The sequence below is a fragment of the Nycticebus coucang genome, chromosome 22, assembly GCF_027406575.1.
Source record: "Nycticebus coucang isolate mNycCou1 chromosome 22, mNycCou1.pri, whole genome shotgun sequence".
NCBI classification, from domain to species: domain Eukaryota; kingdom Metazoa; phylum Chordata; class Mammalia; order Primates; family Lorisidae; genus Nycticebus; species Nycticebus coucang.
Window position 1 is genome coordinate 53,461,915 of NC_069801.1, and position 26,492 is coordinate 53,488,406.

General features: G+C 47.6%; 1 protein-coding gene across 1 annotated transcript in view; it reads right to left on the reverse strand.

Annotated features, from left to right (window-relative positions):
- Positions 1-2,270: 2,270 nt before the first annotated feature.
- PLPP3 (phospholipid phosphatase 3) overlaps positions 2,271-26,492 on the reverse strand; it is an 89,711-nt gene continuing 65,489 nt past the window's right edge. Inside the window, exons 5-6 of the mRNA XM_053575185.1 lie at positions 17,002-17,178; positions 2,271-4,217 (exon numbers count right to left, since the gene is read on the reverse strand). Coding sequence (XP_053431160.1) covers positions 4,092-4,217; positions 17,002-17,178 — 303 coding nt within the window. The 3' untranslated portion in view covers positions 2,271-4,091. The remainder of the gene's footprint in view (positions 4,218-17,001; positions 17,179-26,492) is intronic.

Consider the following 26,492-nt stretch of genomic DNA (forward strand, 5'->3'; position numbering starts at 1 on the left):
CCCTCCACTCCCTGAGCGCCTTCCTTCCCCCAACAGCAAGAGGTACTTTGTCCCTCCCGGCCTTTGTTCCGGTTGAAAACGTGGACTCTGGCCTTGAGATCACCCTGGCTGCATCCTGGGGCCCACAGGTACATCACCACTTAACAGAAAAAATGCTGAGAAATTGCTGACCAGCCCAGGGCCTTGAAATGATGCCTTGACTAGCCCCAAAGAACAGGCTGACCTTCCTGGTAAGAAAAGAAGGCAGGGTGCCACTTGAAACCGAAAGGGAGACTCCACAAGCTTGCCTGGCTGGAATCTGAAATTGCTTGGGAGGGATGACTCCGTTTTTTCCTTCCACTTTCACTCTTTTTGAATAGGAATGTCTTTAACTGCCATTCTGTGCTTGTCCCTGAATTTTGGGAGCAAATAATTTAAGTTTGACAGGTTCACAGGTGAAGAGGAACTATCCCTCAAGGTGGATTAAACCCAGACTTTCATTCTTACCTACCTGGGATGGTTTAGTTTAGATGATGAGATTTAGGATATTTGAGTTAAGGTTTAGACAAAAAATTTATTCTTTGGAGACAGAGTCTCACTCTGTCACCCTGGGTAGAGTGCTGTGGTGTCACAGCCCAGAGCAACCTCAAACTCTTGGGCTTAAGCGATTCTCTTGCCTCAGCCTCCCTAGTAGCTGAGACTACAGGCGTCCACCATGAGACCTGGCTGGTTTTTTTATTTTTATTTATTTGTATTAATTTATATATTTTTTTGAGACAGTCTCACTTTGCCAACCTCAGTAGAGTGGCATGGGGGTCACAGCTCACAACAACCTCAAACTCTTGGGCTCAAGCGATACTTTTGCGTCAGCCTCCCAAGAAGCTGGGACTACAGGCGCCCGTCATAACGCCTGGCTACTTATAGAGATGAAGTCTCTCCCTTTGGCTCAGGCTGGTCTCCAACTCCCAAGCTCAGGCAATCCACCTACCTGCCTTGGCCTCACCGGATGCTAGGATTACAGGTGTGAGCCACAACACCTGGCTACTTTTTCTATTTTTAGCAGAGATGGAGTCTCGCTCTTGCTCAGACTGGTTTCCAACTCCTGAACTCAAGCAATCCACCCACCTGGACTTCCCAGTGCTAGGATTACAACACTCTATAATCCTAGCAATGCACCGCCCTGGCCCCTAGACAACATTGTGGATTTTGAGTTGATGTTTGTGTAGGGTGGATCTATTTTGCATGAAGTACAGATGTAAATCTTTGGGGGCCAGAGGGTAAACTGTGATAGTCACAACAGTGGTCCCCCCAAAATGTCCATGACCTAATCCCTGGAATCTGTGAATGTATGCTACGTGGACAAGGTGAATTAAACTTGCTAATCATCTGAATTTCACGTAGGTGGGCTGTCCTAGATGATCTGAGTGGGCCAGTGGAAATTACCAGGGAGCTTAAATGTGGACGGGCACAGAAGAGAGCTGAAGAGAGGGCACCAGGGCTCGGCAGCTTTGAAGACGGAGGAAGAGGCCCACAAGTCTGCAATGTCGTTGGTCTCTAAAAGCTGGAAGAGCTTCTCTCCTAGAGTCTCCAAAATTGTCAAAGAATAAATCTGTGTTGCTGTCAGCCACTGAGTTTATGGTAATTTGTTAGTGAAGCTGTAGCAAATGACTGTAAGACCTATCCTGCAAGGGACTGTTTTGGGATCTTTTGACAAGTCACTTAATCTTTGAATTCCTTATTTCTCAAAATACAAACTGCTGGAGGATCAAAAGTGACAAACAGGCAGACGTGCCTGGCACACAGGTGCTCAAATAAATGTGCATTTCTGGTTTCCCTTTTCCTTTCAGGTTGGGGAAACTGGAGGAAGGCAGGCAGGAGGCGGAGCCAGCTGCCCTCCCTTTGAAGTGGGCTGTGCCCCGCCTCCCTGGGTAAGCCCCGCCCCCAGCACATCTTATCTAAACCACTGGCTCCTTATCTGCCTCTGCTGCTGACCCACAGCTCCCACCTCCCTGACAGAAATCCCCCTTTAGAATACAAAAGCTCTTTAGAAGAACCTGAGGGGAGGGTGGAGCCAGAGCCTCAACCTGCAAACAGGCTTCCAGAGATGAAAGAGCAGGTAGACAGACATCAGTATCTGTATGGAGACCACCATATTTCCCACTGACAGACTCAGGAGAGGGTGTCCTGAAGTGAGAGAAGCGCAGAGAGGCCAGCCCTACACCGCAGTTCCCCCTCTCGCTTCCCGCCCACCTGAGAAACACATCTTTCCAACACGCCACACGCCCCATTCCTTAGTTGTGTTATGAGCTTTTATTTAAAAAGCACATTTAATACAAGTATAGCCTCGCAGATACAAGTTTTCACTTTGTATGCTACAAAAGTCTTTGAATATTATTCTCTTTACAAAATGGAACCTTACAAAAATACTGACAAATTTAATGTTTTTATACAGTTTTCTGTAGTCGCAGTTATTTCTTCCGTTATAAAACAAGGTCTACCACAGAACTACATTTTAGTTGATATTAAAAAAAAAAACAACAACAACAATGAACTCGATGCTTTTTTAAGCAGCTAATGTAAATAACACAGGGTCGAAACACGGTTTATCATAGTGGATATAGCTAAAATTGTTTCAGAAATAATATTTTACATAGTTAACTTTTAATGTTTTATACATTATTTATATAATATTTATATATAAAAATCATAGCTTGCTATAAGTTGAAATGAAAGGACGGATTCTGCAGTGAGGGTGTGCATGTGGTTGATCCATGTGGTTACATGTAGCCCTTTGAAAGGTTTGTACCCAACCTCTAAAAGTACTTCTTCCTTCCTCCTTTCCTCAAAGCTTCAGTAGAAGGGATCCCTGTCTGCTGCCTACAGGGGACCTCGCTTGAAGGACACTTAGGGGTAGAGGATGAGGAAACTCTCTAGGGAGATTTAACCCCTGGGTTCTGCCCAGCAGAACCTACCAAGAACTGCCCTAGGGGTCGACCCCAAGACAATAGTGCTTTACGCAGCTTCACAAGAGCAGCTCCCACCAAGACCCTCAGCTCTGTGACCTGGAAGGGTAGCCTCTCAAGTGTGAGACCACCACCGCTACCCTTGGCTCCTTCTGACTTGGAGAAGCCAAAAGGTTGGTTCATCTTTTTTTCATTCTGCCCCCTTCTCTCTCCCATCTGTTGTACAGAAGGCTGCTTTCCATCAGCCAGTGGCAAGACCATGCCTTTGCTCATCCTCGGACCCTCACAGGAAATCCCAGCAGGCACCCAGCAAGGATGTCAAGGGAGAAAGCAGGAACCCGGGTCTAACCGTCAGTAAGAGCGTGTGAGTGGCCGGTGATTGGTGTGCACACATCACCATCCTGCAACTGGCATGTCACCGTCACAGGATGATGCATCCAAAGAAGACAAAAGAGGGCTTGTGCCCTGATTGCTCCTGAAATTGTGCTATTTGTGAAGTTCACTCATCCACAAAGAGTCTCCTAATCACTAAAGTGAGGGACTGTGGCTGTCGGCCTAAGGGTGAGGAGGTGAGAAGGCCTTAGGACTCCCCATCTGGAGTTGGGATCTGATCACATGAGCAAACTTGCTCTTTGCGTATATTAAAAAAAATAAAAACGCAAAACAAAACTTTCTGAACCAAAGTCACAGTAGAGAATGGGGTGGGATGGACAGGGAGACGCAAAATGGGAACCCCTCCCCCCAATGGCTATTTTCTTGATTCAGTGCTATTCCTGGCACCGTGTGCTACAACATGAATTTGTGCTGTTCTCACAGGCCTGGGGCTCCTTGGGCCACAAAAGGTGACCAGCAGCCTCCTCTCAGATTATCTTAGTGTTTGTCCCTGAACAAGCCCATGTCCACTATAACATGGACACTTCCACTAATGGCACATCCAGGACGCCGGCACCTGCTGTTAGTTTGTCATTGTTTCCATATAGGTGAGCACTACCTATTTCGGAAGGCCACAAAGTCAAATTTTTCTTTTTTTTCTTTAAAAAAAAAAAAAAAAAATCGGTCGGGCAAAAGTTTTTCCCTACATTCTACTGTCTGATGAGATTGGAGAGCAGCAAGAACTTGCTGTCAGCAGTCACTTCACGAAGGCGGCGCCTACACCATGTTGTGGTGGTTGTTCCTGTCGATAATGTCCACAGGTGAAAGGATCTCCTTCCGGATGGCAGGAGGAGGCAGGGAGAGTGACGTCTTAGTCTTGAAGAGATCGGACACGAAGAAAACCTGGAAGCACAAAGCAGAGATCCGAGTCAGTAACGGACATCTGGGCTCCGGGAACAGGCAAAGGTAAGGGGAAGGTCGCAGGAGCACAAACGTAGGACAGGGGGCCCCAAGTCATAGGGCTTTAACAGGGAAGGACCGCTGAGATCAGATAGCCTGACTTCTATTGTACAGGTAGGGAGACTGAGGCCCAGGAAGGGGCAGTGACATGCCCCCAGCTACATAGCAGTGGTGGGCATGACCCCAGTCCTATGCCCAGTATCTACCACCTGCACTTCTCAAGGAGAATGAACGGCACTGAAAGATAAGTCCAGAAACAAAGGAAGCAAGTCATAATTAGTCACGAGCACTAACGCATGCTACTTTCCCTTTCCTTACAAAGGAATCCTGGGTGTAACCAAAAAAGATTGGTCAACATGAACTCCCATCAGCGGGAGCTGGAGTAAGGAAGCAGTGGTGACCACTCTTTCCTGAAAACCCAGCAGTATCAACCACTTGATGGGGGTCAAGGAGCTGGAGTCTCGTTACTGAAGCCGTCAGCAACTGACCCAGAGGAAAGGTCAATGAAAAATCTCCTATCGCTCATTCCCAGCGTCCTTCCTCCTCCTGGGCATGTGACCTCACCGAGTCTTTCTTAGAATCATGGAGAAACATTTACTGAACACCCACTTGCAAGGCTGTGAGGGTGGCTCAGGCATAGTTCCTGTCTCAACGAGTCTGTGATGAAAGATTCAAGAACCTGATGAGCTACTGGAGTAAGAAAAATTTATGCTTTATATTCAATGGCAAAATAAACACAGACATTCACTGGAGCCATGTAGCAACAGGAGCTGCACTAAGTGACCGGGAGGGGCAGCTGTCTGTCATCTCATTTAACAGGAACCACACAGCTGGGTTTTGAAACGGGGACTAAAACACTTTCAAAGTTCCTATGTCCAAAAGCTTTCTGAACTGAAAAGTCTTCATCTCGCAGACAGTAATGCGTTCACTAACAAAGAAAGTACCGGAACTTCATTCTAGCTACATTACAGGTAAGAAAATGAAGTTTTGAATGAAATTTTATCAAAATTAAGGCTTTAGCACCCAGCACCCAGGGCCTGGCCACAGTCGGGACATGGATTCTGTGTTAAACTGATTTCCATGATATCCCTTCTGTGGTAACACAGGAATCAACAAGGTGCCACAAAAATCACAGAAAGAAACTGGTAACACTGCCACCCCAGGAGAAGGGAACTGGATGGATACAAGACAATGTAAAGCAAGACTCACAGAGGCGGTAACTGCTATTGTACCTTTTGAATTTTACACTTATTACCCTTAAAAAAAAAAACAGTTGAAGAAAGCTAGGCTGTTTCTATGCTACTATAAGAAAAAGAAAGATTAGTCAAGAAATGCAACATCTTATTATATTCGCAGCTTGAGGGCTATTGAATGTACCATTTTGCAAAGAAAAAAGTTAAGCATTTCTCCCTTTCTTTTCTAAGGAGGTTTGAACAGTGACAACAGTGGTACAGAAAGGTTTTTCTCCTAATCAGGAAAGAAAAGACCTAGGAAGCTGTAAGTTCCCCTTCAAGAAAACCCTTTGCTAGTGGTGGTGGTTGCAGGGGGTGGGGGTGGGGTGTTTTCAACTTCCTTTATGCCACTTCCATAAGGAAATGCTCTAGACATGATTGAAGTTCATTGTGAAGATAATTAAACTTTTCTTCTCTTCAGTACCCCCAACCTGACCCCCATGGTTACACTATCTCTCCCCATGGTCTTACAGCCTACTAAAATAATATTATCATCTGACACCTTCATCTCTACTTTATCTTCCTCTTTATCCCTCTGAGGACAGGTCTTGATCCATCCCTCCATCACTGGTTTTCAACTCTACTTATTCTGGCTCAGCAGCTAGATTCATGAAATAAGAGTTCATACAGTCTAATCTCTTAAACAGCTTTCTCCCAGACTCCAAACCATCTGCCAAGGGCAAATGGCAGGTACAGCTCCCCCTCCCCAACAAAACACCTTTGCCTTCAATGTCCTTGCTTATTTCCCAACTTAATTTTCTAGACTTTTGTCCACTACATGTTAACTGCAAGATGAGAATAAGGTTCAAGACAATAATGGACTTAAGACCTAAACCTTTGTCCAGTGTGTAACTCAATAAAAGACATTCTGTTCTCCAATGCCCTGGACATCACAGTAATTACCAGGGCTGGAGTAGGTCGAGTTCTGTCACGTCTCCAAAACTTTGCTTATCAGCCTTTCTTTCTAGATAGGAGGCTTCTTGAGAATGGAGCCTCAGCCCTAAACAACCTGTGTCATCCATAGTGTTTAGTTTAGCTTTGGGCCTTGCACAAACCAGGGGCTCAATAACTTTTTGTTGTCAAATTCCTAAAATTCTCTCTGCTTACTAGGAAGCGAGCGCCCTGGCCTTGGGTTTTATCGACATTACAGCTCCTACAGACCTCAGGAGGAGCCACTGACTCAAACACTGCACGCTCGCAAGCCAAGTGGCCAGATGAAAAGTTGAGCCAGGTCCAGCAGAACCCCACTTTAAGCTGCATTTTGCTTTCAGTATGGCTTGAGGTTACAGAAACACTTTGGGGGGATCATGAAACATAATCCTGTCAAGTCTCAAGCAAGGCTCCATCTTTTTAAATTTTACACGGCAGAACCCAAAGAGAATGAGTAAAAGTAAAGACTTATAGGCTTGGAGAAGTTCCACTTCCCCCAGAAGATGATCTCTACCCAGAAAGAAAACCCAGAAGCCCAGGCTGGGAAGGATCTATACAAATTAAGTCTCTGTCTTAGGTCTAAGGGATAAATCCACTCCCAGCTCACAGCCCCAACCCTACGGATCTTCTCTGCCATATGAAATAACACAGTATACAATAAATACAAGAGCACTACACCATAGACACCAAGAAGAGCTCTAAGTTATAAATTTACTTTTGATTCCATCTCTTTGAACTTTATAAATTACGCCTTTTTTTTTTTTTTCAGCTACTCAGGATGCTGAGGCAGAAGGATTGCTTGAACCTAAGAGATGAGCCTGGGCAACACAGCAAGACCCACTCCCCCCAGACATAAAAAAATTACTTGTTTTGAAAAATAAAGGAATGTGGTCAAATAAACACTTACTAGACTCCTGCTGTGTGTTAAGCTCCAAGAATATAAAGATAAATGCATTAACACATAAGACAGTCCTTTACCCTTCTAGAGCTTACAGGCCAATGAGGGAGAGGTAGGTTAACAGACAAACAGACATTCAGAATTCAGGGTCTTAAGGATTATGATAGAGGAAAGCCAGGGTGTTAAAGCAGCACAGAGAATGTGTCATCCAACCCAGATTGAAAGGGTGGGGAGCGAGCCTTAGAAGGCTTCTCTGGAAGGATATGTATCTGAGCTTAGCTTTGTAGGATAAGGAGTTAGGCAGGTGGTGCATGCCAGGAACATTAAGGGCAGAGAGAACAGCATATGCAAAGGCACAGAGTAAGGGGGTACGGCACGTTCAGGAGCTGTAGGAAGCTCTGAGTGGCTCGGGCAGGGAGGTCAATGAGGCTGGAGAGAAGAGGGCCAGATGGTGAAAAGCCAACTAGGCCTCATTAAGCAGTTCAGACCTCATCCTTTTGGTGCTAAGAAACCACTGGCAAGGCTTAAGCAGGGAAGCATCATGTTGGAGAGACTCAGTTCATGTTGATATCTAAAATGGATATGGAGTTTGAGACAGGTGGATTGTCTGAGCTCATAGGTTCGAGACCAACCTGAGCCAGACTGAGACGTCGTCTATAAACATCGTCAGGCATTGTGGTGGGCACCTGCAGTCCCAGATACTCGGGAGGCTGAGGCAAGAAAACCCCTTGAGCCCAAGAGTTTGAGGTTGCTGTGAACTATAACACCATGGCACTCTACCAAGGGGGACAAAGCAAGACTCTGCCTCCAAAAATATAAATAAAAATAAAGAGATGGAGTCAGAAAAGGCTCCGTGAGCCTGAAGTTAGGGGTTGCAGAGTCTAGGAGAGGGTGAGTCCTGAGCAACAATCATGCAGTGAAGACAAAGGAGGGAAGGGTTTGCAATGTCGCGGCTAGGACGGTGGCCGACAGAGGTGGTGTGCGCATGTGCAGGTGGGAGTGTCTATGGTGTGCGCATGTGCAGGTGGAGTGTATGTGGTGTGCGCATGTGCAGGTGAGGCAGTGTATGTGGTGTGCGCATGTGTAGGTGAGGAGTGTATGTGGTGTGCGCATGTGCAGGTGAGGGAGTGTATGTGGTGTGCGCATGTGCAGGTGAGGGAGTGTATGTGGTGTGCGCATGTGCAGGTGAGGGAGTGTATGTGGTGTGCGCATGTGCAGGTGAGGAGTGTATGTGGTGTGCGCATGTGCAGGTGAGGGAGTGTATGTGGTGTGCGCATGTGCAGGTGAGGGAGTGTCTGTGGTGTGCGCATGTGCAGGTGAGGGAGTGTCTGTGGTGTACGCATGTGCAGGTGAGGGAGTGTCTGTGGTGTGCGCATGTGCAGGTGAGGTAGTGTATGTGGTGTGCGCATGTGCAGGTGGGGGGGAGGCAATTCTCTTCTCTCTAGCTCTGCTTTCAACTCTAGACATCTTTGTATCCGTTGCCAAAAACTCTTCAAATTTGGGTAACTATGCTAAGAGAAAAAGTCTAGTTCTACTTTCCTCCGTCTTGTAACATTTTGGCTCTCTCTGCTATTGGCTTGGGGTGGTGATTCTGACCTTCCCCTGAATAGTCTGTGGTCCTCCAGTGGAAGGTGATCTGATCTACCCAAGGATTCCAGAAGATCCATCCCAGCCCTCAAGAGCAAGGGTAGACACAAAGAAGGCACCTCTAAGCTACAAGAACCCCATTTACTGTGTTGAAGAGATTTTTTAAAAAACTAGAAAAAAGAAAGAGAGAGAGGATACGAATGAACACATATAAAAGGTCACAGCAGTCTAATCTGGATCTAAGGACCATGTGCCGAGGAAAGTTTTCCATGGTGCAAGTAGGATCTGCGCTCTAAGTCTACCCAGAGTCGGCACACTCAGAAAGGAGTAGGCTTCATTGCCTGCATTGACCCTACCCGCTCGGGAGATGTCAGCCCCTTGGATCACCCACAGTCCAGCCCTGCTGGGTGCTGCCTCACTAGAGGGCACCAAGAACCATGTAGGCCAGAGGTCTGGCTGGTGGCTGGTCTTTCTACTTCCATCGCCAGGAAAAGCCAGCTCTGAAAATTTTGAGGGTCATCTGCTAAACACAGATTATGATGACAAAACTGTCCCTTAAATGTTTCTGGAAGCCCCAAGTGTTTCAAGACCTCAGAGTATGTAGAAGTGAACGAACTCCTTGAAGATAGAAATCACACCCCTTATACACTAAGATTTTCTTTTTTTACATCAGACTATCACTTTGACACCCTCAGTAAAGTGCTGTGGCATCATAACTCACAGCAACCTCAAACTCTTGGGCTCAAGTGATCCTTTTGCCTCAGCCTCCCAAGTAGCTGGGACTACAGGTGCCCACCACCAGGCCCATCTAATTTTTCTATTTTTAGTAGAGATGGGGTTCTTGCTCTTGCATAGGCTGGTCTCGATTCCTGAGCTCAAGCGATCCTCCTGCCTCAGCCTCCTGAGTAGCTGGGGCTATAGGTGTACACGCCAACGCCCACCTAGTGTTTCTATTTTTAGTAAAGACAGGGTGTCTCACTCTTGCTCAGGCTGGTCTCCAATTTTTGAGCTCAAGAGATTCACCTGCCTTGGCCTTCCAGACTGCTAGGTATGAGTTATCACACCCTGACGTCCACTAAGATTTTTATAAGCTCCCATTAAGCTTAGATGCCAACAGAGGGCAAAGAACTACAAAGCTAAATAATTTTAAAATCTCAAAACCAGGGCGGTGCCTGTGCTCAGTGAGTAGGGCGCTGGCCCCATATACCAAGGGTGGTGAGTTTGAACCCAGCCCCAGCCAAACTACAACAAAAAAATAGCCGGGCATTGTGGCAGGTGCCTGTAGAACTAGCTACTTGGGAGGCTGAGGCAAGAGAATCACCTAAGCCCAAGAGCTGGAGGTTGCTGTGAGCTGTGACACCACAGCACTCTACTGAGGGCAATAAAGTGAGACTCTGTCTCTAAAAAATGAAAAAATAAAATCTCAAAACAAGAAAACAGAATCATCTGTTCCAGTATTTCTCAAAGTATGGTTCTCAAACCATCTGTTTCTGAATCACCTGGGTGCTTCTTGAAAGACTCATGGGCCCATGACAGACTTATGGGGAGTGTGGCAAGGAATTTTTATTTTAACAGACACTCCAGGCCTTTGTTATGTAGTCTAAAGTCAAGAGAGCCACAGTGGATGGTCTGTGAGATGAACGGGTGGGCTCCAATCCTAGATCTGCCATTGCACAGCCAGGCGCCTGAAAAAATACAATCTTTTGGAGAACAAAATATTTATAACTGTTCTCTACATGTTCACCATTTCTTTGTAAAATTTTGTAATGAATATTTTGTAAATAAAGGTTCAGTGAGCTACTTTGGGGACAACTTCTTGGAGGCTCAATATTTTTTACCAGACACAACATCTGGTTAAGTCACGTCACGACTTTTTGACTATTTACTCATTTATAATAAAAATAGTTAACATTTCAGATTGTATATAAAACCCGCACATTGTACCCCTTGATTGCACTAATGTACACAGCTATGATTTAACAATAAAAATAAATAAATTAAAAAAATAGTTAACATCTATTGAGCATACTGTAGGTGTCAGGCACTGAGTTACTTTATACACATTAAGCTCACCTAATTCTCACAACCTCAGAAAGTAGACACACGATCTCCACGTAACATAGGAGTTTACTGAGGTTCAATGAAGTGAATTAACTTGCCACATGTTCTGCAAAAGAGAGGTTCAGATAGAAGCCATCTCGCAGGGGAATAAGAAAGGGGGTCTTAGACGTGCGCTAGAGTTTTCACGTAGATGTGAAAGTGCGTTGAGGCGTTTTCACGGGAACAGGTACAAACAGGTTCCAGTTGGCCCTGGAACAGCTCAACTTGGAACTGCACAGACCACTTCTATGCAGACTTTCCTCTGCCGATGCCACGCCAGAGAGAGCAAGACCAATCCCTTCCCTTCCTCTTCTTCCTCAGCCTACTCAGTGTGAAGACAAGGAGGGTGAAGGCCTTTACAATGATCCTGAGCAGAGAGCTCAGCTTCTGCAGGGCCAGAGAGACCTGGAAGGTCAGTCCCCCATGCCTCTGGGCCCACAAATACACCTAAAGAAAACAGATGGGAATCTTCCCTGTTGGAGAAGGAAAAGACCTTCCAAATCCATAATGTAGATCAGCTTGCTTGGAATTTACTATTTTACCCTTTAAGATGAAGTCAAGAAACCCAGGGTCTGGTTCCCACTTTTCCCTATCTCCGGCTCTGTGCACCTCTGGGCACGTCCCACACCCTCCCTTCACTGTGGCTTCCTCTGGCAGGGGTTGTCATCACTGAACTCTCCTTCACACTGGCATTCCTGCTGGTCTCTATTTCCAAGGTCACCTCGCTGGGGACAGACACAAAGAATGCCTCGCCCTTCCCCACATCTGGAGGAAGATAGCGGTGCACAAAGAGGAGCTGCAAGCTGAGCCACACGCCCGGGAAGAGGAAGACCAGGAAAGACTCTGCTGGGTGTTTATGAAAGTCAGGAGCAGCTGCTTCCTCTGCTGAACCTGCAGCCCTGGCAGCCCGGCCCTCCCCTGACCCCTCCCAGGGCCCCCTCAATTTGCCATCTGTTAGAGGGTCAGGGAAGAGGTGACCAGATATGCAAGTTGTCACCAGATAGGAAATGAACTGATGTCTGTCCCTTCGTCCCGGCCCCTGGGTGAGTCCAACTGTAGAGTTCACATCTGCCTCCATGCTCTTAGTCTCTCTGGGCTGTGGCCTCTGCCTCTGTCTACATCTCTGAAGATGGACATTGCCATGGAGGCCTGTCTGGCCATAAGGGCCTGTGTCTTCGTGCTAAGACAACACTGGGTAGGTTTTCTGTCTGTGCTGGGTTCCATTGTCTTCTCTTTCTGGAAAGCATTCAATTAGTGAGCAATGGGGGAAGAAACCGTACCCACCCCCACTGGACACGTGATTTTTGTCTAGACAAGTCTGCCTGCTGTGACAGGATCTACCCTTAACAGATGCAGTAAAAGGGCTTGGCTGTCCCAGCCTGTTGCCCGAGGCTCTGCAATGACTGACCCAACGTTCTGGGGTTAACACGTGCACCACAGTCAGTCACCACAAAGTCAGCTGTGTCACAGAAATCCTGTGCAAAAAGGTCACGCAGCGATAGGGACTCCCAAGTTCACTCACAGATGAGGAAACTAGGCCTGGAGGGGGAAGGGTCTGGCCTGAGGACACAGCTAATCCATCCTTCACCATGTACCCAAAGGTCATCGGCAACTACCATGTGTCAGCCGCTGAACCAGGCCCTGAGGATAAATACCCAGGAGGTTAAGCTATGGGTGCTGCTCTCAGGCCCCCCACAGTCCAGCCGGGCAGACAGACACAAGTGGACATTTGATAGAACAGATCTAGAAAGCCATGGCAGGAAGAAAGTGCAAAGGGCTGTGGAAAGAAGTGAGATAATGCTGTCTTCAGGGACCAGGGAGGACTGGAAAGCTGAACGATGTTCCCCCCAAGATGTTCACAAGCCAATCCCCAGAACTGGCGGGTGATGCCACCGCGATATGACAAAATGGAGAGATTATCCTGAGATATTAAGGTGGACCCAAGGTGACCACAAGGGTCCTTATGACAGGGAGGCTGCGGTCAGATGTGAACATGGAAGTGCTAGAGTGAACGAGAGTGAGATCTGAAGTTCTACTCTGCTGTTTTGTTTGTTTTTTTTTTGAGACAAAGTCTCAAGCTGTCATCTGGGTAGAGTGCTGTGGCATCACAGCTCACAGCAACCTCAAACTCTTGGGCTTAAGTGATTCCCTTGCCTCAGCCTCCCAAGTAACTAGGACTACAGGCGCCCGCCACAACATCTGGCTATTTTTGTTGTTGTTGCAATTTTCATTGTTGTTTACCTGGCGCAGGATGGGTTCGAACCCCACAGCCTTGGTGTATGTGGCCGGCGCCCTGCCCATTGAGCTATAGGCACCACCCTATGCTGTTGCTTTTGAAGGTGGAAGAAGTGGCCACAGGCCCAGGAATGTAGGCAGCCAGAAAACTAGAAGAAACAAGGCAGCAGATTTCCCAAGAGCTTCTAGATAGAGCACAGCCCTGCCAGCACCTTGATTTTAGCCTAGCGAGATCCATTTTCAACTTCTAATTTTGACAACTTCAAGAAAAATTCGTCGTTTTAAGTCACTAAATTTGGGGTAATTTGTTACAACAGACGGGTTTCATCAGAAAGGGGTGGACAGTGGAACTGCACTCTGTCCAGGGGGACAGGTATCTAAGGCAAGCACTCCGTGTGCTGGGAAACGCGGAGAAGTCTGGCACACCTGCTAGCAGGTGGAGAGCAGTCCAGAGGTGAGGCCCTTAGAAGCCGGGTCTGGGAGCTGGCTCTGTGTCGCCTGCTGGGCTCAGCTCCAGCCTCTCTGCCTTCTCCTCGGGTGACGGAGCTCTCCATATATGCCAGGAAATATTACACCTCTGTTAGCAGGGAGTCCACAGAGGCTTGGCTCAAAAGGTTATCTGCCAGGGAGGGAAATGGATTCTGAGTGTCCTGGCAGCCTGTGCGATGGCTTTTATACCATGCTGGGCCACCTCTTTTTCTGCCTCCTGTGGCACACCTTCATGAGCAAGGGGAGGACCTGGCTTTTGCCAGGATTCACTGGGACGCCAGCCCTGATTCCTGGGGGCCATTCTGCCACACAGCACAGGCAGAGCAGAGGCCATGGACTCCTGCCTGGAATGTGAGTTATGTGTACAACTTGGGGAAAATCCCACGAGGCAGACACCCTTCCTCTTTTTCACAGTTCCCCCTCCCAGGCACCCATTGTCCCCCTCAGATGGCCACTTGCCCTGGCTGCTCTGATGGCTTCAATGGAATAAATCTCCCAGTGCTGTGATTCCAAGCCGGAGAGGACCATTGGGTCCTCCTCAGCACCAGGCTAAGTGTTAGGGATTTGGAGAAAAATGGTAAGATCGAGTCCTTGCCCTTACATGTTCACAGCTGAGTGGGCAAAAGACAGATACTTATCACTGCTTTCCAAACCATCTTTGTCTTACAAAACAGGCTTTCAAAATCAAAGCCATAACTGGAGCAGCCCAAAGAGTTGGGAAAGACCCCGTGACACACTTACACGATACTTCTGCCCCAGTCCCTCCCAGCCAGCCTTCAACTTCAAGGCTCTCCTCTCCTTGCACAGTGCAGAGGGCAGAGCTTTAAGTCAGTTAGAATCCTGGGGCAGCTGTCTGCTCTTTGACCTTGGGTGACTTAAGTCATGTCTCTGCAACCCTGAGTTACTCCACCTATAAAATGGCTAGAGTAACATGGCATTAAGTGGCTAACAGGAGACCCTGGGGAAAGCATTTGGAGCTAGGACCAAATTCCTTTCCCTGCTACATTCAGCGACAGCCAGACAAGCTAGAAGTCAGAGCCCTCATTCACTTGTTGAAAATAAGCCTCGGTCAGGGCGGCGCCCGTGGCTCAAGGAGTAGGGCGCTGGTCCCATATGCCAGAGGTGGCGGGTTCAAACCTAGCCCCGGCCAAAATTCAAAAAAAAAGAAAATAAGCCTCGGTCCTTCTGAACACTAACTGCTCCTGGCCAGTGCTCTATTATACCAAAAGAGAGGAGGAGGACTAGGAAGGATCTCCCCACCTTTTAATTTTTTTAATTGGGGGTGCAGGAGACTCCAATTAGGGCAGTGGCGCCAAGAAGGAAACTCCACAGCAGGTCCCTGTAGGCTGCCCTCCTGCTGAGAGCAAAGCTCAGAAGGGCACAGTCAGCAAAGGGTTACTCTTCAGGGCAAATGCCCATCCCCCACTGTCACTTCACATTAAAGGGCCAGGCACCAGAGAACAAGCTGGCGGGGGCAGCTGCTCTCACTAAAGGTGGCTACTCTCAATTTCTCTCCTTTCTGGCCTTTACTTAAAAAAAGAAAAAAGGGAAAGAAAAAGAAGGCAATGAAGAAAGCCACCCAAGCAGCTAGCTCGTCCCACAGCCTAGGATCCTAGTGTCGCCGGCTGGCCAGCCGTTTAGATGCCGCGTTCTTCATGGTGCCCACTCTCATCTCTGCAGGGCCTTCTCCCTCTTCCTGACCACTATGCCCACCAGCTGAAGCTCCCCACGCACGTTAATGTCTCTATTCCAGTCCACCATTGTAGTGTTACTCCAGCGTTTGGCTGTGCAAACAGCAGGAACGAGATCTCCTTGGGAGTGAGGGCTGAGTCTTATTCATCCTTCCGCCTTCAAGACAATGTTCCCTACAGTGCTCCCAAGAAAGGTTAGGTCAAGTCACTGATTCCAGATTTTTGCTTACTAAGCTCACCTTTACTTACTCTGAACTGGGACCCCTGAGAGGTCTTGGTAAGTCAGGGAGAATAACATCTATCTATGTTGCACAGGGTCCCTGTGCCCAAGGAGCTTGTAACCCAAAGGGAGACATATCACAAGTTTCAATACAGAGTGGTAAGTGCTACAGCAGAGGAGAGGGGGAGAGGAACGGAGGAGAGGGGAAGGGAGGAGAGTGGGAGAGTTAGAAGAGGGACCAAGGTGGGAGGAGGGGGCAGAGGCTGGAGGAGAGGAGGGAGAGTCAGGAGGAGAGGGAGAGAGGCAGGGAGGAGAGGGGGAGAGCTGGAGGAGAGGGGGAAGGCAGGGAGGAGAGGGGCAGAGGCTGGAGGAGAGGGGGTGAGGCAGGCTTAGAAACCAGGAAAGGATAAGGAGCCTGCTTAGATCTCTCCATTGTTTCTAATTCTTTCTTGAATGAACAAGGATAACACTAACAACAGTATGCTCTGTGTGCGGTGCTTTTGGTGAGGCCGGATTCCTGCTGGACGGGGTGAGCTTCTCTGAGGGGGGCCCAGGAAGGCACAATGGATCAAACTAAGTTCTCAGTCATGTCTGCTGATTAAGCCCCCCAAAAGTTTTAGCAGGAAGGAAAAACAGAGCATACCGGTGAAGATGCAGAGAGGAAGAATGCCTCGTCCCACCTTTACCGGGAGACTAGGGATGAAGGTGTGCAAGGGTAACCCATCCACGTAGGTGAGGCAGCACACCCCAAGTTCAGTCTCTAGGGATCTCTGTGATTTGACCTGGAAGGCCTTCAGAGTGGGGGAGGGCTTAGGGGTCAGTAGGTGCCCTCTTCTCCAGCCAACACTGAGTTTGAGTCTGGTCAAGTCCCCCCAAGGTCACGGAGGTTAGGGGAGATATTTCTCAAACAGCTGAGCAGTTCTGCTGCAGAGTGAGTGCTCACCAAAGGGGCATGTGAGCATGTAAGTCAGGAGACTTGGATCTGCTACTGTGGCAGCATGTGACTCTGGGCGAGTTTCTTCCCCAAATTTCCTTGTCTACGGCAGAAGCGAGCTGGCTAGTATCTCAGATCCCTCCTGACTGCCAGGTCCTGTGGGCCCATGCCTTCTGTGTTCACAGAGAAGAGGATTTACAGAACCTCCAGATCGAAACTCACAGACTGGAAAGCAGCAGGAATTATCCCCAACTCACTGTAGGCGTCCTAGGGCAGGGCAGCTCTTCACACACCAAGCAGAGAATGGGAACCAGGGCTCCCTGGCTTTCGTCACTGAGCTGGAAACATTTAACAAGCAACAAGCAACAGCCCAGGGCCCCGCGTGCACCCTGGGGACGAGATTCCACTTACCACACAGCAGGCCACCAGGGCTCCTTGGGCAAATCCCGCCAGGACATCGCTGGGATGGTGTTTGTGGTCCGACACGCGGGACAGTCCTGTGTAGAAGGCCATCATGATCAAAGTGAACTGCAGGAGGGGCCGGAGCAGGCGGGCACCTCGCCAGGTGAAGCGGGCCTGCAGGTAGAGCTGGAGGAAGGACAGAAGAACAGCAGACACTGAGTGACCCCCATTCCCGAGCTCTGAGGCTCCGGGTGGACACATGCTACATTCGTGCTCAATGGAGCCCTCCGGACCCCAGGCGACATGTTGTAGATACAACATTCAATTTGGACATGACCTTAAGCCTGTTATTTAAATGCAGACTTAATTCTCAGACTAAAAAAAATAGCTTATCCAGGGAGGTAAACACGGGGAGAGCCGAGCAAGAGCATACATGTAACTGACCACCGCGCACTGCATAGCACATAGTAGGCGCTTCATAAATGTTAGTTTTCCTTTTATCTTCTCCTTGATTGCAACTAAGTACAGAATGATTACCAGGATTAGTAAAGATTTCTTTTTTACAGTTGATGGCAACTCACATAACATCATAGCGACACAGAGGTGTATTTCACTAGGGATTACAGCTACACAACGGAAGTCAAATATCCCCCAAATAAGGAGAAGTTATTATGAGATTCACAAAGAGATGCTTCTGTTTCAAAAGAAGGACAAGTTCCTAAGTTATTGCCTGGAACTGTGGATTTCGAATTCGAATATAAGGAAACACATCAACCAACCAACAATGGCACAGAACTTTCAAACTGAGGTTGACTGACAACTGAACTGGGTGGGGTTGAAGAGCAACCTGCAGAAAAATGGGGAGGAAAAAACCACCTCTGGCTGAAGCAAAGAAGTTGGAATGACGTCAGCTGGGCATTGTCCCCTCCGAGTTATCTTGCTGCAGTTTCCGTTCTAACCTCTGGGCACAAGCTACTTCCCAGGTTCCTGTGGGAACTTGGGAAGTGAGGGGGAAGAGGCGAGGGGACAAGAGGAACTTCCGACTACAAATCAAAGAGTCGGAGAAAGGGAAAGAGAGCAGAGGGCAGGGGGCTTATGGCCTAAAGATAGACCCAGGCAGGGGCAAAGGCGTGACTTTGGCCTTCCTGAGACCAATGGACAACTACTTTTTGGCACTGAGGAAAGAGCAAGCCAGCTGTCCGTCTGGAGGATCAAGAAGGGCCTAGGACTGATTCCACAACCTCTCAGAAAACTATGTACAGTAGACCCTCTGTAAGGGGACCACCAAGAGACTGTAACAAGCTGGTCAACACATGGAGGTGGTCAGCAAAAGGAACTAGGCCTCATGTACTGACACGTCTGTCCATGTGGTAAATGTCTAGTCTCTGAAAATTAGGTCAGCTCAAGGAGATGGTCAATGTGGGGAGGTGGTCAGCTAGGGAGGCTATTTTTCATTTTGTTTATTTATTTATTTATTGAGACAGAGTCTCATTTTGTCCCCCTTAGTAGTGTGCCGTGGCATCACAGCTCACAGCAACCTCAAACTCTTGGGCTTAAGCAATTCTCTTGCCTCAGCCTCCCGAGTAGCTGGGACTATAGGTTCCCGCCACAATGCCAGGCTATTTTTTGTTGCAATTGTCATTGCTGTTTTAGTTGGCCGGGGCCAGGTTTGAACCTGCCACCCCCGGTATATGGGGCCAGCTCCCTATCCACTGAGCCACAGGTGCCACCCCACCCAGCTATTTTTAGAAGCAAGGTTTCACTCTTGCTCAGGCTGGTCTCAAACCTGTGAGCTCAGGCAATCCACCTGCCTCGGCCTCCTACAGTGCTAGGATTACAGGCGTGAGCCACCATGCCTGGCCCTGGTTCTGCTGTATTTCAAAAAATCTAGGCACAGAAAACAGCAGCAAGTTTATAATCGTTTTGAAAGTACATAAATGTATTATTGGAAAATCTAAAACTAACAAAAAACTGGTAAGAGACTGCATTGATATTGTAGGCTGCTAAACAAGTCATATAAATCAACTGTTTTTCCATCTATAAATAATAACCAGTTAAAAATCTAAAAGAAGAGATAAGATCATCATAATACCAATTCTGATTAAACAAATGATAATTAACCTAGCAAGAACCGCATAGGGCCTCTACGAAGTAAGAGACACAAGGACCATTTGGATAAGAAAGAAAGCTAGAATTTTTATTTATAAGAACACTCAACTTTTATTTATTTATTTATTTATTTATTTATTTATTTATTTATTGAGACACAGCTTCAAGCTGTTGCCCTGGGAAAGAAAGCTAGAATTTTTATTTATAAGAACACTCAACTTTTATTTATTTATTTATTTATTGAGACACAGCTTCAAGCTGTTGCCCTGGGTAGAGTACTGTGGCATCACAGCTCACAGCAACCTCCAACTCCTGGGCTTAAGTGATTCTCTTGCCTCAGCCTCCCAAGTAGCTGGGACTATGGGCAGCTGCCACAATGCCCAGCTATTTTTTGGTTGCAGCTGCCATTGATGTTTGGCGGGCCCGGGCTGGATTCAAACCTGCCAGCTCCGGTGTATGTGGCTGGCACCTTAGCCGCTTGAGCCACAGGTGCCGAGCCAGAACACTCAACTTTTAAACTCAGAAGTTGATATGTAAATTCAAATAGATTCTCATGGACATTTAAAAAGGTTCCATTACGAAATAGAAGGGATACTTAAATCCTAAAGATGAATGGGCATTTGCTGGAGTTAAGGGGACATTAACTCCAGGGGAAGGGTGTCTATTCTAGGCAGAGGGATGGCTTAGGGGCCTGCCACCAAAATTCTCAAGAACTTCCAATAATCCAGGATAAAAGAAAAAGAGGATATATGGAAGTGATGAGAAATAGGGCTGCAGAGTCTAGCAAGGGCCCAGTTCAGGAAGGGCCAGGAGTGTCAAATGAACTTTGGACTTTATTCAGTAGGCCAATCTTTGCAAAAACAGATCCCATGGAATAGTGTCATTTAAAGGAAGATTTGTGAATGCTCTATACTAAATGCTTATTTTTGTCACTCATAATGCTTATAAGATTACTAAAGGCTCTGAGAAGTCCTGCAGGGAAAAAGACTCACTTGACCTTTAGTCACTCTTTTCACAGAACACCTACCTACTGAATCACAATTGGAAAGTGTTACAGTAAGCAACAGTGAAAAATTAACTGGTTTTACCTAAGGAACTGAGTACCATAAAAAACAAATCTGGATGTCTTTTAAGGGCTCAAAGCAAGCTCGGTTCGGGAGAGGCAACACCAAAGTCGGGAAATCCAAACCTAGGCCGGATGCAGTGGCTCACACCTATAATCCCAACACTCTCTGGAAGGCTGAGGCAGGTGGATGGCTTGAGCTCCAGAGTTTGAGACCAGCCCCAGCAAGAGTGAGATCCTATCTCTACTACAAATAGAAAAAATATCCAGGCATTGTGGCAGGTCACTAGGGTCCCAGCTACTCAGGAGGCTGAGGCAAGAGGATCTCAAGGGTCTGAGGTTGCTGTGCACTATGATGCCATGGCACTCAAGCCTGGGCAACAGAGTAAGACTCTGTCTTAATAAACAAATAAATAAATAAATTCACAGCTATGGGCTAAAGAATACTCCTTTCTGCTGAAATGACCTGCCAGTGGAATCTGCAATGACGGATAGAAAGGTCCCTTCCTTTTGGGAATGGGGGCTGAAGATGCTGCTGGTCTAGCTCCAGCTTAGCTCAAGTCTTTAAGACAATGGTGAGTTCAAGGAACATGGACTCATCCATTTGCAGTGTGCCCACAATGGTCCTGCCTCCCTCCAGCTGTCCTTGGCAGTGGACGGGGATGGGGTGGGTAACAGAAAGAGTGCAGGTTTTAATCAGAAAAACCTCAGTGTGCCCCAGTTTCTCACACACAAAGTAGTGCAACAACTGCTGTCTCACAGGCTGCCTATGGGTTGGTTTGGTTGCTAACAGATTAAGAGGATGGCATGACATTCTACTCAATAAATAGGTCGATTTTATTCTTTAACCATTTTTCTTAATTTGAATCTCATGGGCCACAATTTTCTTATTTCTCCCACATGGCAGGTTCTAAGAAAATGCTTGCTACAAATCCTCCAACCCATTCCCTGCCCCCTGCGCGCAGACTTTAGGTCACTGCCCTTGGAAATGAGGGTGGGGCAGAGGAAGGGTGGGTTTCCCAACCGGACAAGGCCGGCATCTCCCCTTCACTGACTCAGATACTTATGGCTGGAGCTCAATAAAGGAAAAAAATAAATACGGGAGAGGAACTTGAGGAGAGAGGAAGAGACCAGTCATTAGAATAGCTCCAGGAAGGGAGGCAGGGAGGGCTTATGAATGGGAAAGGAGCAGGCAACTATGGGAGGCTATGGGAAAAGAATTCCTTCGGGAAGCAGCCAGACACGAATCGCAGTGAGCAGATGTGAGCTTGCTCCTAGTCACCCACTAGCAACTACCATGTTTAGGAGGAACACCTCCAGGTCAGCGCTGGTGTCTACAGCTGCGGATCTAGGGCAGTGATTTTCTTCTTATTATTTTTTTGAGACTGGGTAGAGTGCCATGATGTCATAGCTCACAGCAACCTCCAACTCTTGGGCTCAAGCGGTCCTCTTGCCTCAGTTTTTCTATTTTTAGTAGAGACGAAGTCTCGCTTTTGCTCAGGCTGGTTTTGAAATCATGAGCTCAGGCAATCCTCCCGCCTTGGCCTCCCAAAGGATTATAGGCGTGAGCTACCGTGCCTGGCCTAGGGCAGCGATTTTCAACCAGTGTGCCGTGAGAGGATCTTAGGTATACCACAAAATTCTTGAAGATGATTAACTTAATTACTTTCAAAAGAAGCTCAAAGCATAGTTAAGTATACATTTTTTCACCTTTTTTTTTTATCAATATACCTTTTTTTATCAATATAATTTAAGCATGCTGTAGAAGTATAGGGTTAAGTGTGCCGTGATATAAAAAAAATAAAGTCAAAAAACACCCATCTGGGGCAAAGTAGTGTGATAGTAAAGTTCAGCATTTTGGGGTGAGGCAGCCCTGATTCCCATCCGGACCACACCGCTTACTAGTCATTTACCATCTCTAAAGCCCCAGTCTCCTTATCTGTGAAACAGATAGAACATTATCTTCTCAGGCTTGTCAGGATGAAAGGGGGCAGGTAACAAGGGAAGGACCCTATCTGGCCCAGGACAAGTGCTCAAGGCACTCTTTAGAAATCTAGGTTCCCTTTTGCCTTGGTAAAAGACTGTGGCCATTTCACCCAACAAGTAAATTACTGAAAAATGAAATTGCACACTGATTTGAGAAGTAAGCTGGTGGCAACAGGCTTTGAGGTTGATCAAAAGATCCAATAACCCTCTGCCCCACACCAATCTCACTGCTAAATGGAGTGGATTTTGCCAATTCAGAGCTCCCATTGCTTGAGCTGCTCCAGGCCAGAGGTTTGGGCCTCATTAGGATCACAAAGGGGGAATAATTAACTCTGGAGGTTCCATTCATTCCCACTCCACAGGGGTGTGCATACCTTACTCAGGATAGTGGGTGTCAGGCCCCTATCCTGGACCAAGGAGACTTTCCCAGAAGGAGACCTGCAGGGGTTTCGGTAAAGTCTGAGGCACCCTGGGAAATGTGCTTAGGAAACCAGTGAGCAGAGCTGGACCAAGCCAAAAGCCCAAAGCACCTTGACCTCACACAGTCTGCTGCGGACATCCTGTCCAATCTGTGTCCACTGCCCCATCCAGACTGGAAAATCAACCCTCGGAGTCCACTTCCCAAGCATCACTGCCACACTACAGTGTCTGATGTGCTGTTACAGCAACTAGCCTGGGACCTGTTTTCATAGTCCTCTATTTCAACCACATGGCCCCAGACTTGTCACTCTGCTCCTCCCTAGTTTTGTTTTTTCATATATAACATAAAGGTATTAAAAATATATACGTAACTATTATGTTCAAGACTATGAAAGACACAGATATGAATAAGCTCCTACACTAAAAGAGAATAAAATCTTAAAGTCCTTTTCTTGTACAAAAGATTTTGTACAAGGTTTTACTTCCAGTTGCTCAAACAGAACTGCTGACTGGATGTGCCAAAGATTACAATAGAGAGTGTATGCGGCCTCCCCTCCCCAGATGATGGACGTGAAAGTGCCTGGCATGTGGAGCTCACTCCCCATGTAGAGTTCTCTTCTCCTTCCTGGTCCTAGCTTCAAAACGAGGGTCCTGTGGAATGCCAACAAAACCCCCTTAGAAAGGTCTGCCTGCATCTGAGCAAATTCCTCTGGTCTGAACCAGCAGAGTCAGAAGTGTGTGTGAGTCACACGCCTGTTCTTGCTGAGTCACTAGTGCCTCATTTCATGATTTGCATACTGGGGGAACAGGTCTGCACTGTCCTCTCACTTTATTTCCAATGCTCTTGGGATAGCTCTGCTGAGAGCGCAAAGGAGGCTTTTGTCCTTCCTCAGTCCCCGCCTACCCGTCCAGATTTCTGACATCACAGTGAGAAACGTTCTCCCTTCTCTGATCTCCTCTCTGGCTCCCGCTTGGCTCTCGTTCAAGCGCCTGATGGCTCACCAACACGGTATAGAACCAGAATTTCTCTCTGGAAAGTTACTCAATGACTTTCTGAATGAAAGGATTTTTGGTTGACTTTTCTCCTCCTTTAGAAGAGAATCCAGTCTTGTCTTCTGTCACTATCGGGGAGGAAAGAAAACTACCATGAGTTCTAGATACGAAGCTAAGTGGCTTTAGAGTACATCACCTGTAATTGTCAAAATAATCCTGCTAAGTGGTGGTGTCCATGCTGTAGATGAAGAATTTGAGGCTAAAAGAGGCCATGCCAGGCGCTCGAGGTAAGAGAGCCGTGGTTTACAGTGAGTTTGCTGCTCTGAGCCTGGGCTCAAACCACAGAAACACCTGGTTTTGGTGGGGAATTACTGCTTTACCTTTGTTCTTGGTCTTTGGTACTGGACCTCTGACTTTGGAGAAGAGAAGTTGAGTTGAAGGTGCTACACTAAAGGACAGCCTCTAGGGGACATCTGGAACTCCAGGCTCTTCTAACCCACCTGTCACACACTTGACAACACTCCCACGTCTGAAATGCAGGTGGACAGCTTTTGTAAGAGACCTGATCTTAAGCCGCGAGGACTCTGTAAATGGACTCCGTACACCTCATGGTACAGGTGACAGCCACTCTCCCTGTGCTCCACCCCCCTCAGGGCATCTCCAAGCAGAAGATGTAGCCAACTGTTTTGCAACTATTTACAAAATTATGAGCTCTCTTGGTGTCCCCAGGTGCTCACCCGGGGTCTGGCACAGAACAGGTTCTCAGAAACAGATGGACAAGTGGATGGATGAGTGAATGAGGTAGGGAGGAAAGGGGAAAACATCTGGTACAGCAGTTTATTCCCCTTGGAAACAACAATCTTGTTCCCGCAAGGGGTTTCTGCAGATGCTCTGTGGGATGCCTTGTAGGGATGCCAGATGGCGGTCTCCAGATGCCAAACATGTGGCGCAAAACCTCAGTGACGAACAACACAGCCCGGAGAACGTGGCTGCCAGACTACGGCCACTTCCCTATTTCCTGGCACCCAACAATCCCCCTGACATACAAACAGTTCTCATGGGTCAGCACAGTAAAGACTAGAGGAGAGTTCAGTAAAGAGGCAGCAAACGGATTCCCTACACCACATGGCATCTGAGGGTTCTGGTCGGAAATCCTGATTGGAATGGGAGTAGTGTGGCCTGGCCTGGGCAGAGACCTGCCCGCCTTGTCTGAATATTCACTGCACACGTAACTGAGTGTCAGCACCACTTTGGGAAGTGGCTACGGTAGTGAATCAAAAGACAGAAAATCCCTCTCCCTGGAATTTATAATTTACTTGAGGAAAATAAACAAACAAGCAAATAAATGAACATGTAATGTCAGATGGTGAGAAATGGGGGGCGGGTGGAAGTAAGGCTGGGTGTGTGTGTGTACAGTATTGAGGAGGGGCTGTCATGTTAAAGGCAGTGGTCAGAAAAGTGACCCGAAGAAGGCGAGGGGGCAAGGTGCAGATGCCCAGGGGAGAGCACAGCAGCCAAGGAAAGGCTTGACATGAACTTGCGGCTGCTCAGTCTGAGTTGCGAAATGAGGAGCTGGGACTCAGGCCCATGGAGTCCACTTCACGTTCAAGTGTGCCCTCGGCTCCCTGCTGCTCATCAGCCACGCAAGGTGCTTGCTCTTCTCCAAGACACCATCCTCCTTTTCACGGGCACACAGCTGGCTGCTCCATCCTCCCATGACTGAGGACTCTATCGACAGCTGTCCCTGGCTTCTGCCACCTTCCACTGCAGGTTAGCTTGGGGGCCACCGTCCTGAGCGCCCAGGACAACCTCCACGTCCCCTGCCCCCTGCCGCACAATGTACCACACTATTATCATCTGCTGCTCCTCCAGGCTGAACTCCCAAGAGCTGTGACCATGCCTTACTAATCCCCACATTCCACCCACCCCCAGCGTGGCACTGGTGCGTAAGAGTCACTCACTAAATATTTGCTGAACGCTGGCTGAATATTGAATGCACAGGTGAGCTATTTCAGGGCAGGGCTCAGATCTGATTCATCTCAGTGTCCCCAGAAGACAGCGGAGCACCCGGCCCAACACAGGAAACACGAGGTGCTACAGGGATTGGTACCTGTCCTGGTGCTGGCATCTTACCCACGCAGCCCTGTCATCCTCGGTCCCTCACCATGGAGGGAGAGGACCAATCTAGATGTGGTCCAGGACTCAGAGGTAGAACACATGCTATATGCTTATATATGCTATTTTTTAAAATTAGACTTTGCATTAATCTCTAACAAGCCTAAACCTCATCCTTAAGTTTCTGTGCCCAGAGATAATTTGGTGTTTGGGGCATGGTTTTTCCAAGCTAAACATTTTGGGAATGAACCCTAATATGGCGTGCCCTTAAGCTCCAGAAGTGGCTGCCACTGAAAGGCCTGGCATGTAGATAGCTGGTGCTTCTGGTCTGCCCTTCTCTTTGAACTTGACAGTAGTGTGGCAGAAGTTTGTCCTTGATGGCTTCCCATTTTCCTTTTCAGCACTTAGGGAAGTTCATACTTCTTTTGAATAGAGCTGTAGAGATTGTGAGATAAAGAAACACTATCTAATCCTACTCTTTCATTTGACAGATGGGAAAAACAGAGTCCAGAGAGGAACAGTGGCAGTAATTCTGTAAAATAAATACCAGCAGCCAGGTGCAGTAATCCCAGCACTCTGGGAGATCACTCCAGCTCAGCAGTTTAATACCAGCCTGAGCAAGAGACCCCCATCTCTACTAAAAATAGAAAAATTAGTCAGGCATGGTGGTGGGCACCTACAGTCCCAGTTATTCAGGAGGCTCAGACAGGAGGATCACTTGAGCCTAGGCATTTAGGTTGCTGTGAGCTAGGCTAATACCATGGCACTCTAGCCTGGACAACAGAATGAAACTTTGTCTCAAAACAAAAACAAA